General features: G+C 43.6%; 2 protein-coding genes across 2 annotated transcripts in view; one reads left to right on the top strand and one right to left on the bottom strand.

The window, feature by feature from the left end:
• The window catches only part of kmt2d (lysine (K)-specific methyltransferase 2D), a 31,246-nt gene extending 24,739 nt beyond the window's left edge, over positions 1-6,507 (top strand). The window contains exons 49-55 of the mRNA XM_041944950.1: positions 83-1,454; positions 1,548-1,684; positions 2,075-2,205; positions 2,693-2,978; positions 3,131-3,204; positions 3,302-3,410; positions 3,542-6,507. Coding sequence (XP_041800884.1) covers positions 83-1,454; positions 1,548-1,684; positions 2,075-2,205; positions 2,693-2,978; positions 3,131-3,204; positions 3,302-3,410; positions 3,542-3,634 — 2,202 coding nt within the window. The 3' untranslated portion in view covers positions 3,635-6,507. The remainder of the gene's footprint in view (positions 1-82; positions 1,455-1,547; positions 1,685-2,074; positions 2,206-2,692; positions 2,979-3,130; positions 3,205-3,301; positions 3,411-3,541) is intronic.
• An 848-nt stretch (positions 6,508-7,355) lies between these two features.
• acvr1ba (activin A receptor type 1Ba) lies at positions 7,356-21,720 on the bottom strand. The gene is made up of 9 exons (XM_041945561.1): positions 21,558-21,720; positions 12,814-13,050; positions 12,441-12,701; positions 11,947-12,177; positions 11,553-11,720; positions 11,239-11,395; positions 10,333-10,457; positions 10,105-10,235; positions 7,356-9,809 (listed from the first exon to the last, which is right to left on the bottom strand). The coding sequence occupies exons 1-9, from the start codon at positions 21,619-21,621 to the stop codon at positions 9,684-9,686; spliced, it is 1,500 nt and encodes a 499-aa protein (XP_041801495.1). The 5' UTR covers positions 21,622-21,720; the 3' UTR covers positions 7,356-9,683.
• Positions 21,721-21,955: the final 235 nt, after the last annotated feature.

The raw sequence follows: 21,955 nt of genomic DNA, 5'->3' as shown, positions 1-21,955 counted from the left end.
GTGTGAATTATTAATTTTGATCATAGACTGATAAGTGTATTTCTTGAAAGCTGTAGATCTCATATTTGAATTTGTCTCTTAGGAATTCCCCGAAAAAGAGGACAAACCTGTCCAGCACTGTTACACAACCAATGTAAATGACTTGGATGTGCGCCACCTTCCTAGCATACCAGTAGAGGAATCTCCACCCCCTTCACCGTCCCCTCCACATCCTCCCCCATCTGCCCCAGTACCACCTACTGAAGCCGAACCTTTGAAAAAATCAGCTCCTTCATCCTCGTCACCCTCCAGTCCCACCCATGTCCATATCAAGACTGAGCATGAACAGGATGTTGGTCCTGCTCTTGATGATGCTCAACCAACTGATGTCACAGAGTCTGAAGTTGCTGCTCCAGAGTCAGTCACGGATCCAGTAACTGCCTGTGAAGTTCCAGATCCTGCTGCTCCTAATGAAGATCATCAGAGTCCTGCTGCTAAGGAGGAAGACTCAGCCACTGATCTAGCTCAACCTCCTGAAGATTCTCCCAACAACATGGAGTCTTCCCCGAAGGCTGTCAAGCAGCGCAGGCCTCTCTCCCCTGATGAGGAAGTGGTACATCCCAAAGTGAAAAAATGGAAAGGCATTCGCTGGAAACGTCTTCAGATTGTCATCTCAATACGCAAGGGTGGTTCTAAGAAGGAGAACAGCCGTGAGGTGTCCGAGCTAATGGAACGCCTGCGCATTACACTCCGACCAGACAAACTGCCTCGGGATAAACGAAAATGCTGCTTCTGCCATGAGGAAGGTGATGGAGCCACAGATGGGCCTGCCCGGTTGCTTAACATTGATGTGGACCTGTGGGTGCACCTTAACTGTGCCCTGTGGTCCACAGAGGTTTATGAGACACAGGGTGGCGCCCTTATCAATGTGGAGGTAGCCCTGCGCCGGGGATTGCGGACTCTTTGCGCGTACTGCCAGAAAACGGGTGCCACCAACAGCTGCAACAGATTGCGCTGCCCGAATGTCTACCACTTCGCCTGTGCCATCCGGGCACGCTGCATGTTCTTCAAGGACAAGACCATGTTGTGCACCCAGCACAAGCTGAAGGGCCCCAGTGAAGAAGAACTCAGCGCGTTTGCTGTTTTACGGCGCGTCTACATTGAGCGCGATGAAGTGAAGCAAATTGCCAGCATCTTACAGCGAGGTGACCGTATCCACCTGTTTCGTGTTGGTGGTCTTATCTTTCATGCTGTTGGCCAGTTGCTACCCTCACAGATGGCGAACTTCCACTCACCCACTGCCATCTTTCCTGTCGGCTATGAGGCCACACGCATCTACTGGAGTACGCGTCTGCCCAACAAGCGCTGTCGCTACCGCTGCCGCATCGGCGAGGATGATGGTCGCCCACTGTTCGAGGTGCGTGTTCTGGAGCATGGCATGGAGGATCTGCAGTATCGTGACACTACTCCAGAGGGTAAGAACTTGTGTTACATAGCATCTCTCAGTGTTTTTACTTTTATACTTGAAATAACTCTTCAACACTGACTGTATTAATCTTCCGCTTTAGGGATCTGGGACCGGGTAGTTCAGCAGGTGGCTAAACTCCGAGATGATTCATCCATGTTAAAGCTGTTCACTGAACATGTCAAGGGAGAGGAGATGTATGGCCTCACAGTTCATGCAGTCATGCGTATCACTGAGTCGGTAAGAATACGCAGCAGGAAAAAGTATCCCTTTGTCTCCCCTTTAAAAGTGTGTTTGTCTCCCATTTATGATTGAACTCTTTTACAAACCAGTATTCACACATACAAGGTGTCTCCTTAATAGTTAACTTATGAATGTTGTATATTTGTTAAAATGGTACAAGATTTGAAATTCATGCAGCATAAAAAAGCAAAGTCACCTTTTTGTTATATCATAACATAATATAATATCACATCACACATTACATCACAAGCTGCCATGACAGTATATAGAGAGCTTGACCAGTAGTGGAGACATGTGGGCTACAGAACCACACAAGTCTGCTATGATATAATGGTTCTGATCAACATGCACAATTAGCATGATTTGTGTGACTTGGATGTGTTTTAGTTGCCTGGAGTGGAGAACTGCCAGAACTACCAGTTCCGATACGGCCGTCACCCTCTGATGGAGCTCCCTCTCATGATCAATCCCACTGGCTGTGCTCGCTCTGAACCCAAGGTCCCCACACAGTGCAAGAGGTAAAGAAGCATTGTTTCAGCAATAAGCCACAAGAGGCTAAACTTTACAGTAACACCCAACGTGTTCTGGTTGGCACATTATCAAGCAGGGTAAAAACTGTGTGATCGCTCGAAAATCATTTGAGGCATGGTGTCTTGTTGAGGAGGCGTGTTTAATTTGAATACAATAACTCAGCATTATTATCAGAAGCATAACAATAAACCATAATAACACATGTATTATGTTATTGTTTCAGTAATTATACAGTTTGTCTCCATGTGGCAACATGTTCCGTAGTAGACGGGGAAAAAATTTAGTGCTAATATGCGGAAAACAACTATGACATGCTTTTCAGTTAGTTCCTCAATATGTAACTGAACATATGTCCCACAGCTTTTAAACTAAATTTTTGATCATTGTAGACATTTTTACCATGAACCATGCATTTCTAAATGCATCTTACAAACTGGACTACACATTCATATTTTCTTTTCTGTTTGTTTCAAGGCCTCACACTCTAAATAGCACCAGCGTGTCAAAGGCCTACCAGAGCACCTTCACTGGAGAGCTGAACACACCATACAGCAAGCAGTTTGTCCACTCCAAGTCGTCCCAGTATCGGCGCCTGAAGACTGAGTGGAAGAACAATGTTTATCTGGCACGATCCCGCATCCAGGGCCTGGGTCTGTACGCAGCTAAGGATCTGGAGAAGCACACCATGGTCATAGAGTACATTGGTACTGTCATACGCAACGAGGTGGCCAATCGGCGTGAGAAGATCTACGAGTCCCAGGTACACCAATGAAGCACTGGCGCTTTTAATGCGAGTTACACGAAAACCGTTACTTTGGGTTAAAGCTTGAGAAAAGCTTGAGAACCAAGACATTTAAGTCTGTAAAAATGTGTGAGTGTATGAACCTTTTCCTGTTTCCTTTTCTAACTTAGAACCGTGGGATCTACATGTTCCGCATCAACAATGAGCAGGTGATTGATGCCACCCTGACAGGTGGCCCCGCTCGGTAAGTGTTGATTTGTGATTGCTTGCCTCATAGTAACCCTTGAGTCTAGGAAGGTTTTTTTTTTTTTAACTGGCATGACCTCTTTTCTCCTTTTCAGCTACGTCAACCACTCCTGTGCCCCCAACTGTGTTGCAGAGGTTGTAACATTTGACAAAGAAGACAAGATTATCATCATTTCCAGCCGCAGGATCCCCAAGGGAGAAGAGGTGCAGTGCATTAGAAAACAGACCACTGCTCAGTCTTACATAGCCCCTTAATTTTTACTATTTTTTAAATGTTTTTGAAGTTCTTTTATAAATCTAAGCAGCCATTAATTCTCTCTGTTTCTTAATTCCAGCTGACCTACGACTACCAGTTTGATTTCGAGGATGATCAGCACAAGATCCCTTGCCATTGTGGGGCCTGGAATTGCCGAAAGTGGATGAACTAACCAGAAGAAAGCAGAATGGAGAATTCCCCTCTCACTGGTGCCAGAACACTCCTGCGCCAAAGCCTTTGAATCCTACATAGCCAGTGCATAAGCTGTTCTGAAAGATGTGGAGGAAGGCAGGCCTCCGTCACTGAAAGACTAAAGCGTTGACACCTGTAGCCAAAGGTTTGATGAGCATTAATCAATAAAAGCAACCGACCACCTCCGTCAACAGCAGCTTGATGGTGGGACTATATCATGTTTGGACTAGTAAATCACCCTTTCCTCAGCCAGAACCCTTTCCCCCCTCGACTGTTCTCAATAAGCTTACAGTGGCTGGAAAACAATCCTAAACATCTACCAAATGATTCTGACCCTCTGATATCAATACTTGTAGTGCAGAGCTCACCTGGAGCTTCGACAAAAAGCCATTTGAAAATACTAATAATGAACTAATGATGCATTTTTATGTTCTAAGTCGGACCTATTTCCTGCCCCACCTGACCACACCTCCCCCTCACCTCCCAGAAAAAAGGCACTTTCCCATCAAGTCATCAATGAAGACAACACGGATATTTGGCTAGCTAGACAATCTTGATGTGGCTCTGTGTAAGAACTACATATGATCGATGGAGGGAAAAAAAAGAAAAAAAAAAGATGCAAGTTAATATAAAATTTGAGATGCTATTGATCTGTGGCTCCAGAGGCACCAGATGTTGTGACTGTGTGGAGTCCCAAGGTGGGTTAGATGGACCCAGTCTACCTCATTGATTTAGCGGGAAGTGACTGCTTTGTATAAAAACTGTTAACTGCTACTGTGGAACGGGGGGGAAAGGGGGAATGTTTTTATGGGCTTAGCCTTCTCGGACAAGCAGGGAATCTTAAGCAGCAGGTTTGCTCTATCTACTCTATGCTGATGATGATTTACAATAATGAGCCAACATAATTATTATTCATGAATTGTTTATACAGAGGAAATATATGACAGTTTTGATAAGATATTGCATTAAAATCACAATCAGAAGCTTAGCGGCTGTCCGTATGCCACCAAATCATCCTGGTTAATGATGTAGCTTTTTCTTTTTTTTGTTCTCTTTATTTATGTGTCTCAGAACCGTATTATTAGCTGTGTGAAAGCACAATAACATTCACCTTTTTAAGTTGCTTCAGTACAGTAATGGTGTGAATGAGTGGCTCTAGGATCACAGGACACTTAGTCTTTGAAGAAGACTACGAAGTCCAAAAGTTTAACCAAGTACACATTTGCTTGCTGCTTCATACATTGAAGCTCCACTTGGTGGAAACCAGCCAGTGGATGCATGACTACTGTCCCATGAAATGCTTTTTATTCCCCAACAGCTCGACCTTTTCACAACTCAACCTTAAACTTTGAATCATGCCTCTTCCTCTCTGTATTATTTAGTGGACTGTTGTTAAACTTTACTGTAGTAAGTCTTCCTCTGCCTGAGTACAGCCTGCAGTGTTTCTACTTCCCCTGTAGTGTGCTTTTCTAGTGCTGGTACTGTCCTCTCGAGGCTGAACTGATGGCAGGGAAAGACTTATTGGAAAAAAGGGCATTTGTTTTCATTTCTATGTAAGATGAAAAAGTCTTTAAAGGGAGCTTTACTAAAACTCCACCTTCCCATACTACTTTGTTTCCTCCTTCCCCTAACCTAAGACCTCACATGATTTTAAAAATGCAAAGTTGTACAAACTGTATATATAGTATATGCATTAGGGGACAGCAACTCTTTATCCAGCCCCTTTGTAATCAATACAGTCAAAAGTGTAGAGAAATAAAATTGAAAAAAAAAATCAACCACTGGATATCATTTTAACAAAGATAAAGCTGTATATAAATATAAATATATGTAAAATGGCAAACTAATATCTTTATGTATATGAACCAGAGTGTTTTGCATTTACCTGTTTTTCTATTAGTGTTTTTGCTATAAGCTCTCAGAGACAAGTTTGTTAAAATAGGTATGAGAAACTGTCCGGCCTTCTCCAATCAGTTGCGACGAGAAGCCGACGTGATTATAAAACTGTTTGGATTCATGTGGAGGGTCGTTAATTAGACATGAAAATCACTTCTTGCATAAAGCAGTACAATGGTGCATAGCATTTGTATTTATGTAATATTGTTCGTGTTTATTTTTTCTTTTTATTTATGCTACTGCTTGTTGATTACCAAAACCTGTCCCTTAATCGGTCACAATTGGATTAATATACTCTTGAATGGAAAATCTTGAATTCCCTAGAATATTGTTAGTGTTTTGCTTTTTTATATCTTCCCTATAGAAGTGAATGTGTTGGTAAACCTTGTGAAATGGTTACTTGGCCTAATGTATGTTATGATGTAATACTCAAAGTTAATCCCATACTTAACCTGGTAATGAATTGCACTCTCATAGTATAACAGAGAACTTCTCTAAAGTGGTAGATATTGATCAAGTATCCGAAGCAGTGATATATATATTTTTTGGTATGTTTCTATTTCAAGGGAAGATCATGACGAGACATTATGCCGCTCACTGGATTTTAGCCTGAATCATTTTTAACTTCTCTGAATCTTAATTTAAGTTCTCTGCATATCTTATAATTTAATAAAGTTTGCTCAAATTGAAGGTTTTTTTTAACCTCACCTACTTTTTAAAAAGATGTTGCATCTGTACAGCAGAGATACTTTTAGGGAATATGAATAAATATAATGATCATTTTTATTGTATGTGGCATGTTTTGTATGGATATTATTTTGAATTGTACATATTTTTTTCAGGACGCCAGAGGTTGCATCTCTTTATATACAGCTTTCCCACTCCCTTTCCCCTTCATCTGATTTCTTTGTCTGCTTTTGTTTCTTGTAAAGGAAAATAAAATGCATTTTAAATATGTATTCATATCTTTTTTTTTTAGTTTTAGAACTAAAATTTTAAGTAGAATTGACTGAGTGTGAGGGATCAGTCTTGACCTTGGAAATATCAAATATTAAAAAAATATATATTAACTCAGGGTCCATGTAATTGATTTCTTGGGGAGCTTTCTGCCACATCTTATGGCCTTCATGGAGTTTCCCAGGTCGCCATGGAGATGGTTCCACTGCCATCAGGTGATTTAGAATGGGACTTATAATTCAATTCAATTTTATTTTTATAGCGCCAAATCACAACCGAAGTTGTCTCAGGACACTTTACATTTAGAGCAGGTACAGACCAAACTCTTTATCTACAGAGGCCCATGAGCAAGCACTTGGCAACAGTGGCGAGGAAAAACTTCCTTTTAGTCATGTGATAATAGGTGGTCACAAATTGGCGGGAGAGCGTAAACGCATAAAGGTGATAGTGAGTTAAGAATTAGATTCTATTCTTCCAGGTTAAAACTATATCTGATCTGAATCACACTTGAGGCTCATGGGCTTCCAATGACAGACACTGAAAGAGACCCAGCCGGGATTAATCCAGACTGCTGATGCTTCATTAGCTTCAGATTCAGTTATGAAATATATCTTTGCATTTAAAAACTGTGGGAGGGATCTCTTGAAGGGAAACTGGAATGATTTTCCAAATCAAAGTCGGTTAACAGGTTTTAGGAAGTAATACTGCATATATGAAAAAAGTAAGTTGTATAAAGCTGTTTGTTTCCCACAAGTGATGTCACTTGAAACAATACATCATCAGCTGGAGCTGAAGACCGCAAATCTGAGAATGACATCCTGAATGAGCACCACAGTTGAAGTCAAAGATACGAAAAAGAGGAATTTATTGTATCATCTATATACACGTTTCATCTAATCCTGAAAAGATTTGCACAACATGATTTCAAATCTTGAAGTATTACGTATGAACAGGATGTCTGATGGTCATATACCCATGGCAACAAACCAAACATGGACAGGAGTGTTTTGACAATTTTGGTTCAACTGACAGCAGCCTTCCACTTCCCCTCCCAGCTCTCCTTCTCCAATCTGCCTGCTGAACTTCCACCCATGTTATCAGTAGCAGCAACATTTCTGGGGTACACAGCCAACAACCCGAACAAAAAGGAAGAAAGAAAACGACAGGTAGGAAGAGGAAAAGACAAGTCTTAAGTTCATCTACCTCAGTGCAGAGGACCCAGTGTTTGAGACAGCATGCAAAATGGATACTAACATGACACATGGATTCTGAATCAAGTGATGACATAACTATAATTAACTAAAGTCCATGTGGACATAACAGTGCAGAGCCCAATGGTGACAAATGTCAGTGTAATACTTTCATAGTTTTGTCTGCAGACAGACTCCAAGCTGCAGACGACAAAGTAGAATGAAAACATGCAGTTTCACTTTACAGCATGTCAGTCTTTGAAGGTAAAACGTTTCAACTACTTTTCACATCTACTTGCATGTTCCCTGTGTGTGAACTGTCAGCAGCTATCTTTATCTCTGAATAAATAGCCATTGGCAGTATCAGAATTCAAGGTTACATGAAGCTCCTAAATATTCCAGTGTCAATGAGAAAGAGATATCACCCCGGAGGACATATGTAGAAACAGATCTGCATTACTGAGCTCTGAAAAGAACTCAACAAGCAAGTCCAACAATTATACATTAAAAAAAACAAAACAAAACAGAAGTTGCAGCAAAATTATCTGGGATCAGTAGTACCACCAAATCGCCATAAGAGGAGTAAGTTAAAAACAAATTCCAGCAGATGACACAGTCTATTTCCTGGCACAGTTAGAAACCATGCAGACAGATCAAACAACAGACTTCTGAAAGTACCATTCAAGGAGAAAAAAAAAAATCACTGTTCAAATGTCACACTGGTGCTTGTGGCATAAAAGAAAAAAAAATGCATGTTTTATATACAAATCATATGTACCCATCATCAGTAGTGTCTAATGTCAAAGTCAAAAGAAAACACCCATCATGATGTCTTTACACAAAACACAAAAATATATTTAAAAAAAAATCATTTCCATTTCATACGCCTTATTTGCTCACTGACGTCGTCACATGTCACCGGCGGGGTTATGGCTATATCCACATTTGCACCCCGTATCTTATTAAATGAATGCGACAAACCCCCAGTCTAACGGCTGAAAGGTGGTGAAGACTTGGACTGAACTACGACGTTAATTTTCATGTCATTACTCTGGCTCGTCACATCTCATCTCACAGTGTTCATCAATATGAAATTTAACAAAAAGAAGAAAAAAAACTATCAACAAATAAATAAAAGTAAAACCATCCCAAACATTATCCCTGCCACATTTCAAACTAACACCAGGACTGGACCGCATCCGTTAAGTGACACCTGCGGGTGTCACACGTGATGAGGAAGCTACAGTTGAGTGCAACTCGTTTCTGTTCGTAGGATATTCAAGTGAGGGATTGAAAAGCTAAATCTGGCTGTTCGTGCCTAATTACCAAACGTCCCATCACTGGTTCTGTCTAATGAACTACAGCCTTTACCAGAGGACGTCTCGGTGTCTCAGAAACATGCTTGTAGTCCAGACACCTTTCACGCGCACGCGACTGGAAACAGTGCTTCAGCCTCTTTCCCCCCCCCTCACACACACTCATAGCAACAGAATGTGATGTTGCATGGCCAACAGAATTATGAAGTGTTATTATTCTAAAACCCACAATGTCCTCGACTCTTCTGGACAAAGTTAGTCCGTCACAGGACAGATTTCAGAGAGGTAAAAAAGATTGAACAAAAAAAAAAATCCCGTCACTGTACAACAGTTATTCCTGCCATGGGAAAACAGAACAAAACGAGGGTGAGTGTGATGATATTAACAGTGGTAGTGCTGTAGTGTTGTGGCCCATGGAGAAGGGGGTCGAAGGGGACAGGGTGGAGACACGAGGAACAAAGGGAGGCGGGGGGGGGGACAAAAGTCAGGAAGGGGAGGGTGACTCTCAGTAGTTTTGGCTAAAAAGGTGAGGTAGGCCTCGTCACAACTTGGAGTGTGGCTTTAAAACTGGCAGGGTTTTCATTTGCAGTCTGTCTTTAGTGTTTGTTTCCTATGGGAGTGTGGTCTGGTTTGTTCGTCCCCAGCGCGCCTTTTTGGGCCGCCTGGCCGCTCACATCTTGACGTCCTCCTCCACGCTGAGCTGAGACAGGGTCTTCTTGATGCGCAGGGCCGTCAGTCTGGCCGCTCCATTGGCGTACCAGCACTCCCTCATGATCTTCCCCATCACGCGCAGTGACTGCGTGGAACAAGACACAGAGGATGAAAGGATGTAAAAAAATAAATAAACTAGCAGACCTTTTATAGGACACAGAGTGACTTAAAGCTCAGACTAACAAAATTATAACAAGAGATCATGTAATACTTGATCATTTAATATTTTTCTACAACAGTGATTTAGAAAGCTAGTGCAGGACGTCCTTTACTGGCCAAGCTGATGAAGCTGAACTGCGTTCCTATGTACCTACTGAAAGTATTTTTAGAAAAGCGTCAGCGCAGCTGTTGGTGTTTAGTGCATATAGGGTGAGAAATACCTCATAGCTCTGCCACCAGTTGGGCACATTGGGCCTCAGTTTCTGGTCACACACCACCTTCCTCATCTCCTCTATGGAAGGGTCAGAGGGCACGAGGTCATAGTAGGGCAGCTGGTACTCCTCGTGTATACCTGCAGCACATAATGGAGAAGGATTCTCAGTCTCTGGTTTCACGCTCCCGTTCATTCGTGACACAGCGGATTTATTCACAACACTCTGTGGTCTTACCTCCCGCATTGCAGCGACGCGCAATCTCCCAGTACACCAGACCCAGCGCGTAAATGTCGGCACACTTGAAGGAATCAAAGTGTTTCATGTTGATGGTTTCGTCCAGGACTTCTGGAGCCATATACCTGCGGGGGACACAAAGAGCAACGATGAGAAACTGCTTCAATTGGTAATTTTTTATCATAAGGTAGGACAAAATCAAAAAATAAAAACAAAATAATTTTCAGTTATGTTATTTAATACAATTCAAGGTTATAGGAATCAAAGCTCTAATGTTTTGGGCCACTAATGCCACGAGTCAAAATAAACATCATCACTTTCCAAAGAGCTTAATCAAATAGCTCAATTTGGCTAAAATATTCCAAAAAATGAAAAACCAAGCACTTTCCCACACTTTTTCCACACTTCAGAAAAATAATAATAGTTTTAACTTTACTTTCATAAACTTCCACTGGATTTAAACAAAGCGTAAGGCTGGCAACATCATATATTTTAGTTATTCTCAACACATTCCACTAAAGGACCAAAAGCAAACAATGCATCTCTCAATACATTCTGACTTCTCTACCCTGTTTGTGGCACTCAGAAATGAGATTCTGAACAGAATGAATTTACAGCCGCAGGACAGTGCTGAATGTGAGACTCCCACAGTCACAGTGACAGGAATGAAGAAACATGTTGGACTGTTCAATAGTGGGGCTCATTAATGTGTTTAATAGCTTTTGGACACCATAGAGGTCTTAGCCACACAAACAATACTTGTTAGTAGGATCTGCTCACCGCGGTTTAATGATCTTTACATGGGATTGGTTGACAATAAGAAAAATAAAGAACGCTGCCAGATAACCTGCGAGATCCCCGTCTACATTTGTGTGCTTACGAGTGAACGAGTCTGGAAACATTTACCTCTTAGTGCCCACGCGCTGGTTCGGTGCTATATCGATTGTGTCTGTGATGGACTCGTGGCGGACAGCCAGGCCGAGGTCAGCTATGGCACACATGCCGTTCTTCTTGACCAGGATATTTTTAGACTTGAGGTCACGGTGAGCAATGCCAGGCTTACCTGCGGGAGAACAGATAACACATCATTATATTTGCATCAAGATCTCAGCAGAAATAGAACGCGCTTGCTGAATGTAAATAACTTCCTTTCATGTTCATGCTGTTTTCACTTGTTTGTTTCATTGCGTGCTGCGTTTTAACGCAACGGGTCGCCTCACCCTGAGTGCCGAGGATCTCCATGTGGAGGTGTGCCAGGCCGCTGGCAGCGGACAGTGCCAGTTTGATCATGCCCTCGATGGTGACAGAATAGCGGTTCAGGTAGTCAAAAAGTGAGCCGTACTCATGATAGTCTGACACCAGCCACAGCTGAGTCCATGTGCCATTGTCTAAAAGAGAGCAAAAACCAAGTAATTAGTATATACATGACATTAACTTTCACACAACTGATGGACAATTTCTCATTTTGATTTGAAAGGGCTTATTCTAATTTGGACTTTCTTGTACCGCAGCAGGTCTAGGAATTCATCTAAACAATGTTGCTTTAATTGCATGTTTTGGATAAAAGCCTGTGATGTTCATATGAATGGTCCAAGTCTCCACACATTTCCTCACCTTTATTGTCTGCTGCAATGAAGCCTAGGATGTTTTCGTGGCGTAGCATGATTGTCTGGTAGATCTCAGCCTCTCTGAACCAGGAGCGCTCCTCTCTGGACGAGAAGATCTTCACCGCCACATCTCCTCCCCTCCACTTCCCTCTCCACACCTCACCAAAGCGACCCTTTCCGATTATCTCCTGCAGCACAATGGTCCTAGCCACCGTCCGCTGCACAAAAAGGGGCAAACCTGCAGGGGGCAGTAGATAAAAACCCAAAATCAGCCAGCATCCCCTGTAGCCTTGAACTGTTGGAGTGGTGGAAGTTCCCTCAACAGATTCTAGGTCACCAAGTGTTGCAGATTGATAATCATTCATTTCAATATTTATAGAATTAGATACAGAAGACTGCTCTGCTACTCTGCAAATGGGTATCAAAGAAAAAATGTTTTCCAAAACCAAATCATTTTTTCTATTACATCAGTATGTCACATGTGAGGCAGCATGTACTGACCAGAGCCTGATCCGGAGGTGGACATGTCATAGATGAGGTCCTGCAGGGTCTTGTCCTTGGCCAAGTACAGATGGTCACAGGATGGGTCCTCTACTTCCAGCCTCTGCCTGTGGCTGTAGGCCCTCTGATGATACTGGAACAGGAACACGCCGACCATCAGCAGCACACAGAGAAGGAACACCGGCCCTGCGATCACCGCCACCAGCTCCACCGGCCCCCAGGAGCTTCCTGAGCCTGACCAGTCCCCCTCCTTTGTTGGGACTAGTAGGGGGAAAGGAAAGAGACACAGAGGTGATCACTTTAAATTCAACAGACTGAAAACACTGCCACTGTTGAACTGAAAGAGCTCTGATGTTTGGTGACGGAGCCTCACCGGGAACTTTCAGGTCAATACTGTTGCAGTAATCTTCATAGCAGCAATGTGTGTTGAGCAGGCCTTCAGCACTCAGGCAGTAGAAGGGTTGTCCAGGGGGGACCAGGTTGTCCCGGTTGATACAGATGCGTACGTGTTGCTCCTTCCCCTCAATGTAATACGTGGAGGCCATGCAGGCGCCATCGGTCTCGCACTCATAGCCTGTCTTCTCACAGTTTGTGCAGTTACAACGTAGAGCTGTGGGAAAGGACAGAGAGATTTAATGAATAAAACCATGAAGATACTCTATTCCACTTCCTCGTTTCGTCCAGCAGGGGGCAAGCTAACCCCACAGTTTCTATACGGGATGTAAAGCGTGTAGTGTCCCCTGCAGTTGTAGGCATTTTGTGACGTGCAGACATAGAGCTCGGAGCTGAGCAGGAGCAGCAGCAGCCAGACGGCCCCGGCGGCCCTGAAATCAGATCCTTCACTGCAGATGAACCCAAACACGCAGGGTGGAGACGGACCTGCCCAGTGGGACAGACAAAGTGAAACCCAACAAGGGGAGAGGGCTCCTGCCAAATCCCCAATGCAGCATTCTGCTCCTTTCCTCTCCTCTGTCTTTCTCACACTGACACAGAGAGCTGCAACTGTTTAAGCTAATGAGACAGGAGTTTTATTAAACACAGCACACTCCTGCGCAGGGACCTATTAAAGCTGACACAATGGAACTCCTGCCGCCATAATAATAAAGCTATGGTGGTCCATCCACACACTCAAATGAGGTCAGTGCCACAAAGTCCGCACAAATCTGCCACATCTAAAACAGAACCAGAGTTGGTTGGGCAACCAACAGAGCAAAAAACTGCAAACTGATTAGATTTGGAGAGAAATGTGATTTTGAGTCACAGCACACATGCTTCTCATTTAGGAGTAAGGTCAGCACAAAAGGCTTCTTCCAAGGTTTTCTACAACCAAACAGAGCAACGCGGGACCAGGCAAGGCTAGATGGTTGTGGGTCTGTGGGGCTAGTTTTCACATGGGAAAAACACAGGGCAGTTAAGCTCAACTGAACCCCTGTCAGCAGTACATGACAAACTGTCTCACTGACAACAGGGCCGTGAGCACGGCGTGACAGGCCAGAGCTTATCCTTGGTCGGAAAACAAAGGCTGGACCACTCAAGACTAATTGCTGTGGACTAAGTGAAGACAAGACCACCGTACCAACAACCACACAAGAGGAGACACAAAGCAGAGAGGAATCCCTATTCTCCTTCAAAAGAAGAGGCTCAGCATCGGTTGGACCACTGACAATGTCTGGCCCACAGGAAAGAAAAGATTTTAAGAGTGGCAAGCTTCCACTAATCCTCTGTGTCTTATCCTGAGGGTTTCTTTGACCAGATGAGCTCACTGATCTTCCCTATTGGTACCAACTTGGGTCTCTGTCCCAAGGTGTCAGCAGATTTTAGCACAGTCTTGAAGCAACAGTGCTCACACGATGAGGCTTTTGTTCAGTGCAATTCAGTTTAAAAAAAAAAACTCAAAATGACTGACACTGATTGCGCCATCAGCATGTAACATCCCAGTGGCCAAAACCACAAACCTTGGTGTCATAGGAGTGGTTTCCACTCAACTGGATTCTGGGAGGTTGCATTCTGTGTGGGAGCATTTTTTGCATGTAGCGTGTATGCTGATGTGTCTATGCTTGTCCACTGAGTGGTAACTGGAAATGTGGAACACTTTCAGCTAATATTTCTCATCTGTTTAGTGTTCGTGTGTGTGTGTTGCTCTCCAGGAGGTGAGTGGGAAAGTGGCAGGAACTCTTGGCGGACTGTGTCCAAATTCACTACAGTTCGCATGCAGATGGAATTTCCTGCAGATTACACAGAGGTGAAGCAGGCTGAGAAAAACAAGCACTGTGCCACATCAAGCAAATCTGCAACATTAATGAAGCAAATAGTTCAGCTAAATAAAACAGATGACAGGAGTAACAGCTGTAGGTTAGAAAGCTCGATACCCGTCATCAAATTCACACAACTTGAATCCCTCTTTCCATTGCGCTTCTAGTTTGTCGGCCTGATGTTTACGGCTTCTCTGTGAAATAAATCAGTCTTCAGCTAGTGAGTCCAGACAGGAGTGATTTTGATAAATCCATCTCAAAGACCGACTTTATTAAAAAAAAAAAAAAAAAAACGTTTTTGAGAGAAACAGTTCTCCATGTTACATTCATATTACAGTCAACTATAAACTAGATTTAATCTTTAATTTTTCTCAAAAGAATGAATCTGAAGGCCATAAAATAGTTCTTACCACATACACATTGCACCAGTATACAGCAATAAATGAATGACAGAGATCTGATAGGAACACCATGATCTGACATGAACAGGCGCATCCATCATGGAGACTCTGTGTGTGGCAAGACAGATGGTCCACAGACATACAGACAGAAGCTCAGGAAGGAAACCAAACATGTCTGAAAACACACACATTCCCCTCTCGTGTCGGCCATGGATGGTTTGTGGTCTACCAATAGTTTGGTTTGTGGCAAGTCTTCCCTTTCGTTAAAGGCTTCCTTGTGACTATACCATATGTAGCCTTCTTCCACACAAACAAGCGTCAACACTATGGGTGGCCGGTATGAAAAAAGGAAAATCTTGACAGAATACGTAATTGTATATACTGATGGAAACTGAAACCATCTATAGATTTAAATAACCTCGTCCAGTTACATAGATACCTGACAAATGAAGGTCATTTATCACATTGAAGTAGAAATCGTGCAAACTCATTACTGCCACAGAAAAGTCCTGCTCATGGATTTACAAAAATGCCCATTACAACTTAATACAACCAGAAATATTTAAGGGACACCTCACCTCTGTAGAAAAATCTCCAACGGCTGGCAAATCGCTCTGACACCGCAGTATATATTATCATCATCATCATTATATCAACCAGTCTGACAATATTTTACAAAAGATGGCACAATGTGAAACCAAGAGCTCAAAAATAAAAGGTAAAGTCAGAGTCAAGGTCATGCAACTGATATATAAATCAAACAATCCCTAAGAGAGGACTCCTGGCCCACTAGCATTTACCCAAATGCTATGTTGTTTGCATAGTACTCTTCCTATCTCACTGGATTCAGAGCAGAAGTGTCACAAAGCTAAACTTGAAGGAATAATATCAAGCCTAAACACATATGGATCTGAGTAGAGGCTGGGTCTGTGTGGTTTTTGAGTGAACTCTGCTCTTGTATCCACATAATTGGTGGTCTTTACACTGGTCCTTTGTGTGGAGATTAAGACGACATGAGGAGGGATTGGACTGGCCCTGCGCGAACAAAGAGCAGAGTGGAGTGGGGGAGCGCACTTCTGCGTGGAGCAGCGTGGGGGGATGGGTGGTGTGGAGGGGACAGGCCGGGGGTAAGAGTAACAACCCCGATGTTTGGGGGCTGCTCTAGGCCAGACAGGATGGGGGCTGGTCCCAAATTGGGCTGGACAATGCGTAGGGGAGGGGGCAGAGGGTAATGAGCAGGACTTACAGGGCCCCCCAGCTGCGATTGAGGTCTGCCCAAGTGACCAGCTGCGACCGTCATTAAAACCCAGTCTAGACTTTGACTTACGGGAGGGGGTAAATAACAGGAAAAGGGAACAGTGAAAGAAAGAGGGGAGAAAACAGCGCACAGAGTGATTCCTTTGAGCTGCTAGTGTGTGAAGTTCCTATCATTCCGTTCATGTTGAGACAGGAAATGGCAGACACAGTGAGGAAGAGATTAATAAAACATTGTTGCCATAACCAGTGTTGCCTTAACTTGGACCCAACTAAAAACCACAGCATAGTCCCATTCTAAACACTTTTACACATTCACCTTGATGACCGTGTTTTGTGCGTATGCAAGTGCACACAGGTGTTGTTCAGACCTACTCGTGCGGAGCAACCCTGTCAAAACAGAGGTGAACTTTCTAATATGATAAGATGGTGGAGTCTGTGGAAAATACTCTAAGCGTGTTCGGCGCAGGGTGTCGGGGGTTATACGAACACAGTGGGTTTCTGGGGGCTAGGCGACGCAGACAGAGACAGTCGGTTCGTGCGTGTGTATGGGGAGCAGAGCACCATTACCAAAATGCACTGGCTGAAATTAGATCCATACAGATACCAGACTGAGAGCTGATCAAGACAAGCAGACGCCACCAGACAGTGTGAGTGCAAATACATGCGCACGCACGCGCGCACACACACACACACACACACTCACTCACGCACACACCGCAACTGTGTCCTAATCAATGCTAGGGGAAGGAGGAAAGTCATTACCTTTGTCTGCATCTGAGGGTCAGATTACTGATCTGATTCTAAAGTGAAGTCTCTGGGGCAATGGCTGCTTCTACTATCTCTACCAACCACCACCCTCTAGGCTGCATCCTATCCTGTCTGTCTGTCCATCCATCCGGCTGCTGCCCCAGATGAGTTCAAAGGCACACAAATGTGAGCCTCGGACTGCTGTTGAAATTCTGGTCGAGGCTACCTCTACAATGGCCAAGTGTGTTTCAGTACTGTGAGCCAAAGCATCTACCATGTGACACAAGCTTAAAAACCCCTACGAGTATTAGCAGACCAGAGAATAGTATTACTCCCTTTTCTGTCTCTGAACAACTGTTGAAAAAGTTTTATTCTGACACAGTTGCTGCTGGTTATCCAACCTCAACACTGGATTGGTACAGTTCCTAAAATCCTGAAGTACCAAAAGCTGCTATCAAATGTGTGGTCATGTTTGTGGTGTTGTTAACGTAATATCTGATCAAATACTAATTTTTACTATTTTATGTAGGCAAGTTCTTTTATGTTTCCAACACTTCAGATGTAACAACTTTGGCTTCTTCAATAAATAAAATTAAAAAAGGCTTGAATAGAAAAAGCTGATATCTCTCAACATAGAGGGGTTCGGAAAAAAGTGTAGTTTAGTTTCAGTACTGAAATGCTGGTGTTTTAACGGCATTAGTATAGATCATTTTCAGACAATACCCAGCACTAGATACAGTGTAGGATAACTCCATACTCTAAGCTACTATATTTTAGTAGAATCACATTTTACTTAATTTACTGACATGTTTTTTTTGGTGCTGCATACTTTGTCTAAAAAATATTTCACCAAAGACAACTGACAAATCAGGCATACCATTTTAAACAAAACAATTATGTAGATAATAATTCCAGGAAAAAAAAAAAAAAACATCTAATGCTTTTTGCATACAATGCATTATCAGATAATGTTACAACACCAAAACAACTTGATCTGGTTATCATCAAATAGTCATGCCCCAATGCTGTGTTGATGTTGGAAATACACAGCGACCATCACAAAAAGCTCTGCCACATTAATATTGAAATCATGTGTTCTTAATAAAAGTACATTAACTACCTAACTAACTGTAAAGTGAAACACACTTGTAGCAAACGTGGAAAGGCACGGTGTAGAGGTTTAAAATTGTACTTCAAGAACTAAGCAGGCACACACTACACCATCAAGCAAAAGATTTCTTTTCAACAGCGCTACCCTGGATCACACCAATCACAGCAAAACATTGTCAGAGAAGTATTGGAAAAACTTGATAAGTAGACTGCACACCTTCAAGCAGAAGATGAGTAGGTAGAGCAGGTCTAATCTACATGCCAACAGCAGCCAAAAAAACAAATCAAACAACTCTACAAAGAGAGACATGTAATGGAGGGCTGGTGTCAGGTTTAACTCTATAGACATGAACTCATATAGCTACCGGGTCTGTTCCTGGTGTACGATGACAATGACAGCTCTACATCTCCAAGCACATTTAAGGTATGGAACAAAAAGCAGATGCTATACACCACCAAGACACAAGGAGAAGTGGATGACCAGAGGTGAATTTGCTGGCTCTGCAGTGATAGTAATCCCTTGTGGTCTAACATCAGTAATGGCGGAGCCGGGTCAGTCAGAGGCTACGCTGTCTGCTGTAGCAATTAGGGCTCTGTGCCTCCGGGCCAACGGAGGTCATTAACGACACTGGTCATTATGGGGGGAAAGCTAGACCACCTCAGACCTGACCTGACCCTGACTGGCTCAGTGCCAAAGTATACAAACTGTTGGTAAACACAGATTTCTAAAGGAGGTGTCTGAGCCAGGGAGTAACCTGAAATTGTATACAGAGGATGTGCAACTTAATTTGATCCTAATTTAGCTGCAGGGATCCAGCAGCCAAAACATCCATCTAACTGGAACAGGCCTCGACAACTGCTACACATTCAGGAAAAAAAACAAACAAAACAGAACAACTTTCTCCTTTTCAAGCTTAAGCCAGCTGGAAATACTACCACCCCACCCCCTGCTAGAACTGCCTGTCTTCTCTTTACAGACACCTACCTTTGAACCCAATAAGTTTCTACCCTTCCCTGTGAATTCCCTTGGCTCTGATCTAATGGGCAGGTGTACACATGTTCCAATATGACGAGCTCATGCTTCCTCCACCTGAACTGTCTTCACATTAAACAGCACCTGTGACAGAGTTTAGCTCTGCATGGGCAGTTTCTTGAACAAGTCGAGAACTTCACTGTTTCACACTGTCTTTGATTTTACAGAGGCACACCAGGGAATAACAAGACTCTGGCACAGTCTTGATAATATGTGGAAGGGCTGCTATAAGTGAGTGCAGAGTTCAAGATATAGCACAAATGCCTTTCTTTAATGTAAGAGAAAAAGCACAGCCCTTGCTGGAGCTTTCTTTGGCACCCCACGGTGCCAGTGAGTAAGTGAAAGCAGAAGTGGGACCACAGATAACAAAGTACAGATTAAATGCTGATAACACACCAGGCCTTTCACATGACAGAGATAGAGAAATGAGGAGGGCGGGTGGAAAAAGAGAGGGACGCGCCCTACCTCACGGCAGTGTGGTTGACAGTGCCCATATCACATTGCTATTGTGTTCAATGCACCCAGGTGGACTGCGTCACCCAGACATGTAATGCCCATAACACCAGTGACTCCTAATCCTTATAAGTCAACAACACGTGACAGATTCATCAAACCTGCGAGTAAAGAGTATTCTCGCAAAAACATACTACACTACTGGCCACAGGTCTGGAATCTGCTCTAGCGTAGCTACTTTCAGGTTTGTCTGGTTTCAGCCCTTGCATGGTGTAATCCATTATACGGTGCGAAACCATGGCTCCAGACAGACTTGTGGGCCCCTTACACGACAGACCCTGCCAGCTGGACAAACCCATCATCACCCCCTGTCTGCTCAGGCCACACACCCACCCCCACTCTCCCCTCACACATCACTGTTAATGTTGGAATAACCCAGTCAAACAAACTGGCCACTGGGGTGTGATCATTTTCCTAGTGTGCCACAGACGAACTGATCAACCTTGGTGTACTGGACCCTTATCTAAACTAAGCGGGGGAGGAATATTCATGCATTTCTTGGAAGGATGACTCAAGTGTTTAAAGCACCACGTACGCTACAACAATGCAGTCAGGATATTTACTCTGGCACACAGATTTGAATTTTGCCTTTATATTACTTAACGCTAGTTTATCTGTTGAGTGGCAAGTCGCAACAAGGTAAAACAGAGATCACAGGAAGAGCAAAAAGTGGGGTTTTACGTAATCCAAGTTGTGTATTTAAAAAGGGGGAAAAGGGAAAAAATCTATTACATCCTAATGTAAAAGTATGGTGTTTGTAGAAAAAGTCAAAGATGGGTGGACATGTTGCAGAGCCCACAAGTTTAATGCAACATATGTCCAAGTGAGGCTGTGGTGTGGAGCTGGGTATCAGCTGCTCCAGCAGACAGGGGGGATTCAGACTGAAGCAGCCCCATAACTGGCGCCTCAAAAGACCCCACTTGCCACATTTCCATCACAATGAACCCAGACTTCAACTCTGACTTATGTCTGGGATGTCTGAATACACGGCTGTTGTCACCCTATGCCAGCATTCACTTTCTGCTGGAGGCCACTAAGCAGCCTTTTCACTCCTTACAAATGGACACCAAATGGAAGAGCTGCCAGTGTTTACTCACAAAAACACATTTCATGCACAAAGTAGGCTAGGCCTTCATTCAGAGACTCGTTCCTACTCTTACCCTGCGCGGACAGCAGTGCACACAACACGAGATGAAACTGTAGCTGACCACCATGCACATGTTTGACCAGCCTGTTATCATTATAGACTGCTGGAGCGAAGCGATACACTGATAAGCAGTCACAAGCCAGCAAGAGATTGTTTTGTAAATATGTTATCACCAGAGATAGCTTCAACATCAACAGCAGACTAGATTATTATTCGCCGCTCGGTTTGTCCACACGCCATAATAAAACAATTTAATTCAGTTTCGTAGCTCACAAAAGAAGCACAATTATCAATCATAGTCAACTTTAAACTGTTCATTATCCAGTTAGCTAGCCAACGTTAGCTGGCGCCTCGACACAAACAGTCCCACCATGTTGTTGTTGTGGTTTAGCTACTTGCTCCGTGCTCAGTAACGACAATTAACACGTCGGATTTTGTCCGTCGATAAAAATCAAAAATCAACCGCAAACAAAAAAAACAACAACCTGACTTTTGGTTCTGACAAACAGCGAGCGTCGTTTTGAGGTCGACGCTAGCTAGATACGGTTAGCCAAATCCCTGATACAGAGCGCCATGACGATGAGCGACAACAGGCGATGCCCAGTCCAGGAAAACACATCGAGACAAAAGCCGGAGAGGTGCTCATCTGAAACTTACCATTACCGACCGCCACCAACCCGAACAGGGCCAGCAGCGTTAGGGCAATTTGTTTCAGAGCCATTTCTTCTGAATTCCCATCTCTCCGCGATGAAATGCGTCCGAAGTGTGTCGATATCAACACGACCAGACCTGAAACACAACCACAGTCCGACCGCACACACCACACCGCCAAACACTAGCCAGCCAGCCAGCCAGCCTGGCGAGTGACGTGTTTAAAGGGGTGTGTGCGTGCGTGTTTAAAGGGGAGGGCCGCCCGCTGCAGGTCCCCTTCTCCCACCGAGGTCAGGCCTGTGGTGTAAATACGAGGGTGAGTAAATTACAGTCCTCCAGTCTCACATGGTCAAACACTATCAACGCAAAATGTGTATATATCTTGAGAAAAACAGTGACTCCGC

Source organism: Chelmon rostratus, chromosome 10, assembly GCF_017976325.1.
Source record: "Chelmon rostratus isolate fCheRos1 chromosome 10, fCheRos1.pri, whole genome shotgun sequence".
NCBI lineage: Eukaryota > Metazoa > Chordata > Actinopteri > Chaetodontiformes > Chaetodontidae > Chelmon > Chelmon rostratus.
Note: the sequence above shows the minus strand (reverse complement) of the source record. Positions and strands in the feature narration are given on the sequence as shown.

Excerpts from the sequence above, each read along its gene's own strand:
- acvr1ba (XM_041945561.1), bottom strand. The coding sequence starts at position 21,621 with ATGGCTCTGAAACAAATTGCCCTAACGCTGCTGGCCCTGTTCGGGTTG. Across the intron at positions 12,178-12,440 it reads CACCTCCGGATCAGGCTCTG|GTTTGCCCCTTTTTGTGCAG; the intron begins GTCAGTACATGC and ends TGCCCCCTGCAG. Across the intron at positions 11,721-11,946 it reads CATTGCAGCAGACAATAAAG|ACAATGGCACATGGACTCAG; the intron begins GTGAGGAAATGT and ends GCTCTCTTTTAG.